This window comes from Gavialis gangeticus, unplaced genomic scaffold (genome assembly GCF_001723915.1).
Source record: "Gavialis gangeticus isolate Ggan-Ray unplaced genomic scaffold, GavGan_comp1, whole genome shotgun sequence".
In the NCBI taxonomy this organism is placed as follows: Eukaryota; Metazoa; Chordata; order Crocodylia; family Gavialidae; genus Gavialis; species Gavialis gangeticus.
The window spans coordinates 916,170-929,485 of record NW_017728996.1 but is presented as its reverse complement, the minus strand read 5'-3'; the positions used below and the strand labels follow the sequence as shown (position 1 = coordinate 929,485).

General features: G+C 58.4%; 1 protein-coding gene across 8 annotated transcripts in view; it reads left to right on the top strand.

The window, feature by feature from the left end:
- The window catches only part of FRMD5 (FERM domain containing 5), a 317,562-nt gene that overhangs the window by 298,683 nt on the left and 5,563 nt on the right, over positions 1 to 13,316 (top strand). For 3 of the 8 annotated variants that reach the window (XM_019503880.1, XM_019503877.1, XM_019503876.1), the window contains 5 exons: positions 2,727 to 2,801; positions 3,189 to 3,257; positions 4,981 to 5,087; positions 11,915 to 12,267; positions 12,447 to 13,188. In XM_019503880.1, the coding sequence (XP_019359425.1) occupies positions 2,727 to 2,801; positions 3,189 to 3,257; positions 4,981 to 5,087; positions 11,915 to 12,267; positions 12,447 to 12,494 (652 nt within the window). In that variant the 3' untranslated portion in view covers positions 12,495 to 13,188. Of the gene's footprint in view, positions 1 to 2,726; positions 2,802 to 3,188; positions 3,258 to 4,980; positions 5,088 to 11,914; positions 13,308 to 13,316 lie in introns of all 8 variants that reach the window. The other 5 variants (XM_019503878.1, XM_019503879.1, XM_019503875.1 and 2 more) reach the window with 3 other exon arrangements.

Here is a 13,316-nt window from a genome sequence, read left to right as displayed (position 1 = left end):
ATCTGTCAGGGTGGTGCATCCTAGAGCTGGCAGCCTTTCCCATGCCCAGCGCCCCCAGCTCCTCCCTGCTCATGGTGACAACTTGCATCCCTCTGCACCGAGCCCTGCAATCTCTACACCTACTTGTGCAAGCTGTTAGTGCCGCTGGCACGAATCCTGTCTGTGGCATCCAGCGTGCACCAGCGTGTTGTGCACTCGCTGCCTTTCTCAGGAAAGCAGCTCACACTTGAGCGTGTGACGGGGCTTGGCTTTGTGTGAACACAGCACTTGCTACACTGTCAACCCAAGGCTGGCCACCCGCCTCTGAGACCCAGGGATGTGGCCGCTGGTCAAGCCGCTCTGACATGTCACGGAGGGATTTCCCAGAGTGCTTGGCACCGGCCTGACGGCGCTGGCTGGAGCAAGTGGTAAGATGCCTCCGGAGGACTTTGTGCAATTCTCTCCCCCCAGCCGTTAATTCCCGACTTCTCAGGCCACCCAGCAATACGGTGCTCCCAACCTGCTTGCACACCAGCGAGGAGCTCGTGGACGATGTTAGCGGGCTCTGAAGTGAGACATGAGCATGAAAGAGGCTGGACTCTAACCGAGGTGTCCGTGCCTGGCGCCTCGCTACGAGAACGATTCCAGAGTACAGAAAATGCATCTCTCCTCCCCTCCCACCGCTCACGCTTCCTGTGCGAGCAAGTGGGGAAATAGCAAGCCTATCTCCCTTGGCAGCCTTCAGGCCGATGATCTCACAGGTCCACGAGTCACGTGTTCGGGGCTGCTGTAGGCAAGCAGCACTGAACCCCTTGGCAGGGCGGCCAGCTACAGTGCTCTTTGCAATGCGCAGGCCAGGTCCCTGCCATGTGCCAGACCTGTGCGCAGTGCCCCGGACGCAGCGCTTATATGAGTCTGAGCTAACAAGCCTTTGCCTCAGCTGGCTGATTTGTCCCAGGTCATGGTGTAGAAAAGGTACCCTTGTACCTGTGAAAATTTGGGGGCCTCCCACTGCAAACGCAGCTCAAACAGAAGCCTGCCAGTGACAGCAGCCTGGCACCGTGCCCCTCGCCTGCTGGAGGTGGAGAAAGGATGCTCCAGGGGGTTGGGGCTGCTTCGGAGACCAGGGGATTCATCTCCGCTACAGACTTCCTATGTGGCTGCAGGCAAGTCACTTAACATGCCCCATCTACAAACCGGACTGCAAGGATTTACCTGACGGGGGCAAGGCAGGGTTCAAGTCCTTTACCCTGGGATGAGCCCTGCACTGACAGCTGGCCAGGACCAGCTTTTGCTGGCAGAACAGGTCCCTGGCAGAGGCTTAGAGCAGGAATCTAGGACCCCAGGCTGTGAAATGAGAACGGGATCCTGTGGCCCGAGGCTGTTCCCCTGCGCTCCCTTCTTCACATGGTTTTCCGGACTCAGGTGTCTCTTCAGGGTGGGCAACACATCGCCCCAAGGATGTCTCCTTGCAGGGGCAGGCTGAGCAGGGCTTGCTGGAGAGAAGCCAGTCATCTCCAGGAAGCTTCCCCAGGGACAGGCACGCACGAGAGAAAGGAGCTGGAGAAGGAGGAGCAGGCACCGCTGCGGCTGTGCAGGACCGGGCTGCTGTCAGAAGTGGCCCAGCCTTTGGTCCCTTTCCTCATGCACCGAATTGGTCTGACGGCAAAAGGGAAAGAAAGCGCCAACCTGCAATGCAGGGAGGCCTTGGGCCGCACGCTTCACTTGGGCATCCTCACGCTGCCTGCTCTTCTTCTTAAAAAGAGACTGCCGAAACGAGCTGCTTGTCATCAGCCAGAGGCCGGGTAAAGCGCGCGGTGCATCCTCTCCGGGAATGCCGCAATCCGCCGCTGCAAGCAGCAGGTTTCGTTTCTCATTGCGTTAATGTGGAGGGAAACCACAGGGTCGTTCTTGGTGATGAATGAAGCCGGGGAATGACCAGCGGAGAAGGCACCCAGTCAAGCAGGCTGTGGCCTAAGTGGGGAGAGGGGTTCGATGCTCCTGGGAAGCGAGGATTACCAATGGAGGGCTGCCTCGCGGCGACACTGCCGTTCCAGCGCGGAGCAGGCCTTTCCGTGTCTCGCGGCCTGGCCAAACATTCATATTACAGCTAGACACACACCAGCCATGGACCTGTCCCACCGTTATAGCTGGTTGGCTCTTTTTTGCAGCTGGGTAGTTATTTTTATGACATAATAAGTACTTTGCACATGGGGCCGGTCTGCTTACGGCAAGCAGCTCAGTGAGCTTCCTGCCATGAGTGCAGCCATTCGCACGCAGCGATTGTGACCGGGCCGGGCTTGAAGGCAGCCCGCAGACGTGGGCCAGCTTGTTGCGGCCGGGTCCTGGCGATGGGATGCTGCCTTGCACCTCTGGATCGGACCCGGGGCTGAAGCAGGGCGGATGGGAGGGATCCAAGGAGAGCCCAGGTCATGGTGGAGCTGGTCAGGGAAGGTCCCAGTCTCTCCCCCGGAGGAAGGGAAAAGCTGTTCGTCTTGTGCTGATATTTCTGGGAGGCATCGAAGTGTCTGTGCACATGAGCTTGAACGTGGGTTTGGGGACCACGGGCTGTGTCAATAGGGCTCCCTCGCCCCGCACACAGTGTGCACCGCTCCCCCGTTCTCAGGCAGTGCTCGGCCCCAGGCGGCCGCTCGGCACCGCGCAGGGTTGGGAGCCAGGTGCAGCCGGGGCACCCCGACGGCCCGTCCTGCCGCGGAGGGTTCGCCACGCGCTCGCTGTCGTTGCAGGTTGGAGAAGTCGAGCCAGGTCCGCACGGTCTCCAGCAGCAACTTGTTCTTCAAAGGAAGCCGGTTCCGATACAGGTAAATACTGACAGTAAGTAGCAGTTACTGGCTCTTCTCAGACCCTCCCGGGGTGGCAGAGGTAGCAGTTCCCTGGCTGCATCGAGTCCCAGCCTTTCCTGGCAGTCCCCTGGCATGTAGCGCAACCTGTCCAGGAGGCCAAGTCACCCCTCCACGGGCTCCCAGATTCCTGTGCTGCACCCCCAGGGGCTGCCCGTCTCCCTCCTAAACCCCACAGCATCCCTGCCCCTGGCCTGTCTGCATCCCCCACCCTTCGCCTCTCCCTCCTGTCCAGCTGCAGGGCCCAGTCCAGGGGGTGGGCACAGAGCTCTCCAAGCCTGGGGGGATCCCAGGGGTGGCCTGGTAGCTTTCAGCTCTTGCCCGTTTCCGTTCTCAAACCACTTGCAGTGGCCGCGTCGCCAAAGAGGTCATGGAGTCGAGCGCCAAGATCAAGCGGGAGCCGCCAGAAATACACCGGTAAGTGCCAGCTGGTGCCATGCAGCCCAGCGTGCCCCCCCCCGGGTGTCAAGTGCCTCGATCCCTCTACCCTGGTCCTGGCATTGCGCCCAGCCTGGAGGGCTCTTTTAAGCAGCTGCAGGCTTGCAGTCTGGGTCCGTGGCCATGCAACGCAGAACGGCCCCATACTTCAGCCTGTAACACTGGCCATGTCAACATGTATATTTACGCAAGCCTAAACTTAAGGTGCCTTTGCTTAAGGCTCCTTAGGGTGATTTAAGTGCACGCCTACATGTGGATGTGCTAATGCGCATTAAGGCGCATTAAACTTAGGCGTGAATAGCTAAGTCTCATTAGCGCACGTACAGACATGCTAATGTGTATTAACCAATGTAGGGCGGCATGTTAATGCAGGACACTGTTAATGCACATTAGTGTGTCTACATGTGCGCTAATGCGACTTAGCTATTTCCCCCTAAATTTGACACCTGCTTTATGCAGGTGTCAAATTTAGGCTCACATAGCCTTAAATCACCATTTTAAAGGTGCATTAAGGGTGTGCACGTGTAGACATGCGCCCTTAATGCACCTTAAAAATGGTGCTTTTAGGCTAAGCCTACTTAAAAGAGGCATGTATAGATGTCAGAAACCAGCACGGGTTTGTCAGCAGAAGGTAGCAGGGCTGTTCTCCAGGCTTGGTAGGCCTGGCTGGGCCTGGGGGAAGCCCTGGCTCTTCAGTGCTGTTATTCCCGGTGCACCTGCGTGTGCTGGGGCGGCTTTTCCCAAGCATTTATTTGTGCAGAGCTCCTGGCACGCACCTTGTATTGCACCGCACAGCCATGTTACATGACCTTGGAGATGTGGGTCAGGTGCCGAGGGCGCTCGAAGCCATGGAGATCCAGCGTCCCCAGTCCCTTCAGCCTCAGGGTCTGTACTGGTGTCTCCTGATGGCTCATCTCCAAGCCCCGCGTTTCAGGCCCGGTCCCCATAGCAGGTGCTGTGTCCCCTTGCCCTGGGCAGTTGCACTCATGCAGGGGCTGCAGAGCCCCTTGAATGGCACCAGCCTGCAGCTAAGGCCTCCATGCTGGGCCCTCCCTGAGCCTGGTGGCTTGGGAGCCTTGTCTCCGCTCCGTTCCATGTAAGGACTGGACCCTCCTTTGCTGTCCTCCCTTCGCAGGCGGCTGCTGTGTGCAGTGCCAGGCACCCCCAGGTTGCCTTTTCCCCATGCCCCTGAGATGGGCATGGCAGTACATGCTGTCTGTGCCTCGTGCTGGGGTCTGCCCGGGTACCTGATCCACTGCCGCCCTGCATTGGTCAGCAGAGCTCCCCGGCACTTGCTGAGCCCAGCCCTTCGTGCCTCTGGCAGGACATGAGCATGCATGCAGCCACGATGCCTGCGTGCCGGCCAGGGATTTGCAGCCCTGCAGATAGCCGAAGGGGCAGCAAGTCCAGGAGCTGTGCTGCCACGGGCCCCTGGCCTTGGCAGCATCCCAGCCCCACTGGCCCATGCCACGTGCCCACTGTGCTCTGCTCCTGAGCACAGACCGGCATGGCCACGTGTGTGTGCGTTTCCAGCAGAGACGTGTGCTCTGTATGAGTCTGGCTGCATTGCAGGAAGCTGTGAGCAGGGGTGAAAGAAACCAACACCCTTCCCAAAGGGAGGCAATGGCTGTGCGTGCACCCGGTGCAGACAGCCCGGCCTGCCCCGCGGGCTTCAGCACTCCTCCCTTCTCTGTGTCCACAGGGCAGGCTTGGTCCCTAGCCGCAGCTGCCCCTCGATCACGCACGGGCCGCGGCTGAGCAGCGTGCCCAGGACCCGCCGGAGAGCCGTGCACATCTCCATCATGGAAGGTGAGACGGGGCCGCCGGGGGCTCAGGCTGGGGTGGCTGGAGAGGGCTGCGCCTGTGCTGCTGTTGGGCATGGGGCTGCCTGTCCCCTCCTGCAGCTGCCCAGTGCAGGGCATTGCCAGCTGGGCTCAGCCCTTCAGGAAATCAGGGGCTTGTGGCTTGCCTGCTAGCGGTGCATGTGCAGACTGCTCCTTCCCCGGGAAAGCTCAAGGCCCTGTTCCTCTCCACGCTGCATGTCCACAGGCTAGGATTTGGGGACGGCATGAGCTGGTCCGATCTCATGGGAAGGACCAGTGTCAAAAAAAGTCTATTCAAAATAGACTTTATGGCACTGGAGCAATTGAGACTGCTGCAGCGGCACCTTCACCTGGAGGAGGAGCTGGAGGGATTGGCGAGAGCTTGTGCCGTAAGGTTTTTAATGAGGTGTTTAGCAGCTCTGACCAGCCGGTTTTGCTGCTTCGGGACTACAGCAGAGTAAGGCTTCCAGCGAAGGCTGAGCTAAATGATGTTGGTGGGGGGAGCAGGGTGTCGTAGCCCAGCAAAGCGGAGTCGTGCAGAGCCGGGCTAACGCATAACACCACAGACCGGACACCGGTGTCAGGCTCTGGCTCGGCCGGCTGCAAAACCATCCGGGTGTTAAAAAGCAATACTTAACGCCCTCCATCTGCCCTCCCCTGCCCTCGCAGCTGCTTTTCCTCACTCGCACATCAGCACTCCCCGGCCCGCAGCTCACCCCGAAATAGCTCTGGCTCCTTGGTGTCACGCGGCCCTGCGGGGAGCCGGTGCAGCCCTTCCCTGGGCAGTGCCCCGGTGCCTGGTCCCCGCGCGGCTGCCGGCGCCGGCTCTTCCCAGCACCATGGTGACGTGTCTGGTCCAGAGCAGGACCAAAGTCGGCGTCCACCTGCGCCTGATCAACCACTGCTGCTGGGACGTGTGGGTGTGGGTGCTGAGCCTGGGGCCCCGGCTGCTGGGCCGAGCCCCGGCGCCCTGCCCCTCTTCTCAGCAGACCGCATCACGGGAGCCTCGCGACCAGCTTGCACCAGGTAACCAGCCACCCAGTCTGTGCCACGGGGAGTGAGTCGGGATACGGCTTTTCCCACCACCGAGGGAGCAGGGCAGCGGGTTCAGCGGAGCATGGCTGGGTGCAAGGAGCCTGTGGGGTAAGGCTGGTGCTTCCCTAGGGAGGCACCCGCAGGGGCCCAGACACCGCTGTGATGGGCAGCAAAAAATCACAGTGCACAGCCAGGAGCCGGGCAGGCCCGGTGTGCGCTCGCGTGGCCCCCAGCCCTTTCCTGGCAAAGGCGTAGTGACCGCTGAGGGTGGAGATGCTGCTGGGGCAAGAACAGCTACCCCCGGTGCTGGGATGCCCTCGTGGCTTTCACGTGAAATGACCGGCCTCAGCAGGGCTTCCCTCCCACACCGCTTCCACGTGAGCAGCGGAGAAGCCCGCAGGCGTGCTGGGGACGAGCCGTGGTCCGCGTGCACAGCCTGCCTTTCTGTGCCATCACCCAAGAGCTCCGGCTGCTCCCCGCAGGGACGGTGCAAGAGCGCGGGCGTGGAGGTACCTGGGCCCTTGACTGCAGGGACCGGTCGCGTGGAACATGTCCTGCTTCCTCCGTCACCTGGTTTGTGACCACGCCTTGCTCTGCCCAGAGGTGCTGGGACCCCCTAGGAGATGTCTCTAGCTTCAAACACACGGTCACCCCGCGGCCAGCTCAAGCCCCTGCTCCGGTCTCATCCCAGAGATCAGCGTCTCCGACCCGGTGCCAGGCTGGGTCCCATCACAGTCCACCCTTCCTCCCTGCAGCCTAGATCCCTTTCTCCTAGGTCTCACCCGCTCTGCCCCGACATGAAGCCTGGCAGGGTGCATTGCCCCAGCCCTGGGGAGGTGGGCACATGCGGGTCATGCACGCGCTGCCTGTCCTAGGCATACGGGATGTCTGAATCGGAGGGACAGGCCCTATGATAAACCACGCGCTGGAGCAGCCCGTGGGGAGCAGGAAGGACAGCACCGCGTAGCAGACGGGCCCCTGCAGTTTTGCTGCACCAGATGCTTCCTGACTCAGTCCGCTGGTGCTTGCTGAGGACGGCGGGTGGAGGCCTGGTGTGAGCCCCCGGGCATTTGCCTTTGAATTCAAGCACCTCATACGCCACTGCTGCAGCGAGCCCTTTCTGCTCCGGGGAGCGAACGTGTGCATGCAGTAGCAACCTGGGGACCCTCTTTTCTCCCGGTGCATGAGCTCAGTCCTACCCAGGGGCAGCAGGAGGAACACAGCTCTGCCCGGGGTTGGGCCCGTCTGCCCTGTGAGCCAAGCCAGCAGCATCAGCTTTGCAGAAGCCCACAGGGGCACGCTACAGCCGGTTCCTCTGGGCACACAGCTGCCTCCTCGTTACTGGAAACCAGGGGGTCAGGCTGGCACAACCTGCCTCTGCTCATCCTGAAGACGGGGGCAGAGGGGGATGCACCTTATACAAGTATAGAGACGTGGGGCTGGGAGGGCCCGGGGGAGGTCACAGCTAGTCCAGCCCCTGCCCTGTGCAAACCATCATCCAAACTCGACACAAGACTCCCCTCAACCCTGACACGCCACACACCTAACACTGAACCTGGTAAAGCAGGGAACCACGGCAGCTAGTGTCCCGCTTCTGTGAAATGTGAACAGACGCTCGAGATCCCAGATAGACGGCCGTGCCCCCGCTGCAGAGGAAGGCAGACTCCCGCGCAGTCCATACCAGTCTGACCATGGGGTAAAATTCCTTCCTGACCCCAAATCTGGCATCAGTCAGACCCTGAGCAGAGGGCAAGACCCTCTGGGCAGGCAGCTCCAGCTTTGGGCCCAGCAGGAGCAACGGCACAGCCCAGTCCAAGTCCTACCGCACCACCACCACGCATCCTTGCACCAGCATCCTTGCACCTGGGCACTTAGTTTTCTGTTGGCAACCCCTGCGCGATGTCTGTGGCTAAGCAACTGCAAAACATCTGTGTCCGCTTCCTCCTTAGGGGCAGCGAGTGTAGTGTTGGGATTAATAATGAACTTAATGAAGTGCTTGCTTAGAAAACTCCCAGCGCAGCCCCATGGCAGTTGTGCAAGGAGGACATAAAATAACAGCATAACTGTATCGCTGCAGTGCTCCAGGCAAAAGCATTTCTCCTGGCACTTGTTCTGGGCTGGCAATGAGCTGGTGTAGCTGGTTCAGCACTGAAGATTGTCTTTGTACAACAATAGCATAGTTGAGATGCCGTTAAACCCGCTGCTGGTGGAAGCTGTCAAAGCTGGCATAATGCAAGCCTGTAAGTGTGCTGCTGATGGTTTACTGAAGACAGATGCAGAAACAGGATGGCCAACAGCATAGCAGCGGCCTGGAGTGAACCCTGGGAGCATGTGGAAAATGGACAAGACCATCGGGGTAAAGCTGGAAAGGCTCCTTTGCCATCAGCAAGCTTGCCCCAGGGCAGTTTAGAAACAGCCCATGGCACGGGTGCGGGGAGCTGGGAGAGTTACTCATAGCTTGTCTCAGAGTCGAATCAACTCTGAGCCAGCCGTGACTTTGCTACCTGGTGCGATGCAGCCACTGTCTGTATTGCAAGAGGCGTTAGCTGTGGAACAGCTGCAGCAAACAGACTCCCTCCATCTGCGACACGTCCTTCAGCAAGCAGAGACGACTGAGGGGGGTTGACTAGCAGCCTTCACCTCCCTGCCGGGGGGCTGCAAGAGGATGGAGCTGGACTGTTCTCAGGGGGGGCAGATGACAGGACAAGGAGCAATGGGCTCAGGCTGCAGCAAGGGAAGTTGAGGTTGGATATTAGGGAAAACTTTCTCACCAGGAGGGTGGTGAAGCACTGGTACAGGCTCCCCAGAGAGGTGGTGGCGTCTCCGTTCTTGGAGGTGTTTAAAACCTGGCTAGACAAAGCCTTGGCTGGGATGATGTAGTTGGGGCTGGTCCTGCTTGGAGCAGGGGTGGGACTAGATGTGCCCTCCTGAGGTCTCTTCCAACCCTCATTATCTATGATTCCTTCTTCATGCGTTGTCCCTCCTCTTCATGCGTGAGCTGAGCCCTTTCTGAAGCCTTAGCTGACAAAGCCACAGTTCTGAGGGTGATGGTGGCTCCATCCAGCGCAGATGAGTGGCTCAGCTCAGCGGTTACTGGCCTTGTCCATTTTGCAAATGCTGTGAATGATTGTAAGAATTGCAATGATGCATGTGCGTCCAAGTACACACACACAAGTACTTTCATCTCAAGCCTTTGCATCAGGTTGGAACCGAGCCCTTTCTCTGGCACGTGAGAAGGTGGTTAACATGGGCAGCTGCTGAAAGGGAGGCTTTGCAAGCACGCTCTGCAGCCCAGATCTACAGGTGTAAAGAGGTGTCATCTCCGCAGACAGAAGTACACCTCCATGGCAGCATGCTCCGACTCGGGGCTGGCGCCTGTCATTAGTCAGTTGTTTGCTCCATGCTGTGTTAGTCACTGGAATTATGTGCAAAAACTTCCTTGGGGATTTGTATATATTTCTAGTGACTAACACAGCATGGAGCAAACAACTGAGTTTAGCTGGCTTTTCTCTTTGCTCCTGGTCCATGCACAGGACTCGCTCCTGTAGCAAGGACGCTTCTATTCCAGGGGAAAGCTGCAGCCTGGACACTAGTAGGCATGAACAGGTTAAACAGCTACTTTGAAGGGCCTCTTTCTCCCACGGGACCTCAACATTTTGCTTTGGGGGAGTCACTCTTGCAGCTATTCTGGTCATTGGTTATCCAAATGCTTTTTGCTTCGGTCTAATTTTGCTGACTGCAAATCCCTAATTTTGTCGCATGCAAAATTTCCTCTGTTCTCCTTCCCCTCCTCCCCAGACAAGAGCCCTGAAGGAGTTACGGTAGCCACCTAGAATAAAGATGCTGCTTTTTGTTTCCTTTTCATGCCAAGGAGAAGCTTTGAGACCAGTATTCAGGCCTTGCCAGGGGAGAGGTGCGGGCCTCGCTGGTGAAATGACGCCCTTGCGCTGGAAGCACACTCCAGCAGTGACACACGACTGGGACAAGCATATGCCAGCGAGAAACAGGGGCCATGTGCGTGTGCCTCCTGCAGTGCCAGGCCTTGGGGGTGGGCTGAAGGGCACGCCAGGAGGGAACAAGAAAGGTCTCCTGAAATGGGCCCAGGTTACGTGGTTTTCTTTGGCCTCGAGCACTCAGCGGAAAAACAAGCACGGTGGTGGGGAGCAGGAGTTGTGGACTACGTGCAGCTCAGCCAGGGACTCTGAGAGGAGGCTCCCTGCTCTTTGTGCACTGCTCAGCGCCTGGCCTTGGGGCGCTCTGAGTGTGGGGATCGTCCCTCGGGGAGCTGTCCCCATTGCTGCAAGGTCAGAGCCCCTCTGGACCACCGGGCTTTGTGCCTGTGGCAGGGACTCAGCAATAGTCCAGGGCTGCCTGCACGAAGCCTGTGCAGAACGATCCTCTTAGCTTTAGGAAGGGCTGTGAGGCAGGAAGGAGGAGGAGGGCAGGGCAGGATGTTTCATAGTTTCATAGTTGGTTGGATCAGAAGGGACCTGAGCAGATCATCTAGTCCGACCCCCTGCCATGGCAGGAAAGAGTACGGGGGTCAAACGACCCCAGCAAGGTGTTCATCTAACCTCCTTAAAATCCCCCAGGGTAGGAGCCAGCACCACTTCTCTTGGAAGTTGGTCCCAGATCCTAGCCGCCCTGACCGTGAAGTCGCGCCTCCTGATATCTAGCCTAAATCTACCCTCTGCCAGCTTGTGACCGTTATTCCTGGTCACTCCTGGCAGTGCTCGGGGGAACAGGGACTCCCCTAATGCCTGCTGGTCCCCTCTGACTAGTTTATAACAGGCCATTAGATCCCCCCTCAGCCTTCTCTTGTGGAGGCTGAACAGGTTCAGGTCCCATCGCCTCTCCTCGTAGGGCCTGCCCTGCTGTCCCCTGATCACGTGAGTGGTCTCCTCTGGCCCCTCTCCATGGTGTCCACATCCCTCCTGAAGCGCGGTGCCCAGAACTGGACGCAGGACTTCAGCTGCGGCCTGACCAGTGCCGCATAAAGGGGGAGGGTCACCTCTCTGGACCTGCTCGAGATGCATCTGTGGATGCACGACAAGGTGCGGTTGGCCTTCCTGACCGTGTCCCCACACTGCCGGCCCATGTTCATCGTGGCATCAATGACGACTCCAAGATCCTTTTCTGCCTCTGCGCTGAGGAGAAGGGAGTTCCCCAGCCTGTCCATATGGTGCTGGTTCTTTCCCCCCAGGTGCAGCACCTTGCACTTGTCAGCGTTGAATCCCATCCTATTCTCCTCCCTGTGAGCTAGGGTTGCCCAGACCCCATGCTCGGGCTAGGGCACCCTCCTGACAGCGGATCCCTGCATGTGGAGACGTCTCAGTGCTGTGACTTCAGCTCAAGACTTTGGTGGTTGCTGCTTTTCCTGCCAGGGAGGCTCAGGGGGTCCAGGTGCTGCCCTTCCCAGCCCTGCTTTGTCTCCCTGCTTTGCACCGCTACTTTCCAGAGGGGCTGTGGGTGCACCACAGAAGGGTCTTGGGGGCTTGGGCACAGCTTTGCACAGACTTGGGAGTGGGGTGGGGGAGGAAGCATCCCTTGCATCTCCCAGGGGTGGCTGGTTTTGTGTGCTTCAGCTCCCACCGCTGCTGTCGCTGGGTGCCTCTGCACCATTTCCCGTGTGCACACCGACTCCCTTTCCACGGCACGCATCCTGCTGCTTGTTCATTGTTTGCAGAGCCCCTGCTGCGATGCACTTGTCCGAGTCCAGCCCAGCCCGCGGGTGCCTTGTCTACCTGCCCACTCACCCTGTGTCTCTGTCCTCACCAGGCCTGGAGTCCCTACGGGACAGCGCGCACTCCACGCCGGTGCGCTCATCCTCGCACGGCGACGCCTTCATGCCGCGCGGGCGCAGCAGCCGCGCCGAGAGCAGTGAGCGGGTGGCGGTGATCGCGGACGAGAACTACAGCCCTGCGGACAGCGTGCTGCCCACGCCGGTGGCCGAGCACAGCCTGGAACTAATGCTGCTGTCGCGGCAGATCAATGGGGCGCCCTGCAGCATCGAGGAGGAGAAGGAGTCGGAGGCCAGCATGCCCAGCGCGGCCGAGGTGGAGGCGCTGGGCGGGGAGTTGAGGGCGCTGTGTCAGGGCCTGGGGGGCAGTGCCGGGACTCAGGCGGAACAGGTGAATAAGTTTGTTTTAAGTGTCCTCCGTTTGCTCCTTGTGACAGTGGGACTCCTCTTTGTCTTGCTCCTCCTCCTGATCGTCCTTACCGAGTCTGACCTTGACATTGCCTTTTTCCGTGATATTCGCCAGACCCCCGAGTTCGAGCAGTTCCATTATCAATACTTTTGTCCCCTCAGGCGATGGGTTGCCTGCAAAATCCGCTCCGCACTGAGCCTGCTCATTGACACCTGAAGGCATGGCGCCTCCCCATATCTAGCCAGGTGGATTCAGAAGATCTCTGCTACCTGTTCCCAGAACATGGGACCCATCGTGGTACCATCGGCACATAAACTAAGTCCTCCTTTCATGATCAAAGTACACTGCGACCTAGGATGCTTGTTTCCAGGAAGAAGGAAGGGACTGACTCATGCCAGCTCCAAACACGTTTCTTTAGGGAGCCTCTTTCTCGAAGCGCTCGACCGTTCTGTTCTCACCCTCGGGCGTCTGCAGGATAATTTAAGTTTTTAATTTTGATTTTCATAGACGCGTGTATTACTTTGAGAGTATCAAATACAAAGAGGAATTTATTTTAATATTACTACTGATTATTGTATTAGGATCAGCCAATAGCTGAGACATAGTATTATGCAGGAGCGATAGTTATGGTGCTACTGAGTTGTAATTTAAATACTCGTGTATAGTTCTTTTATTGAACTCTGTGCACAGCACTACCACTTTCAAACAGTCATGGGAGAGATCGCCTCGTACTAACCAGAGGTTTGTTGCCGATGGCTCCTGGCTTAATTTTAATTGGAAAAACATCCTGGTGCAAGGCAACCCCATTGGGGATTTGTAACGCATTTGGGTTTGTCGCAAAGGGCAGCAGAGTAGGCGCGAGACAGCCCAGCTGGGAGTGGCGGTGTCAGTCTATTCCTTTAGGTAGCATAGTGTGATGTGAACGTGAATACCGATCCTAATCTACACACTCAGCCTTTTGTGGATTTTTTTAAGCCTTGAACCTTTAGTGCTCCAGAGGTGTGGAGTTTATCATCATAGAGGTGTAGAGC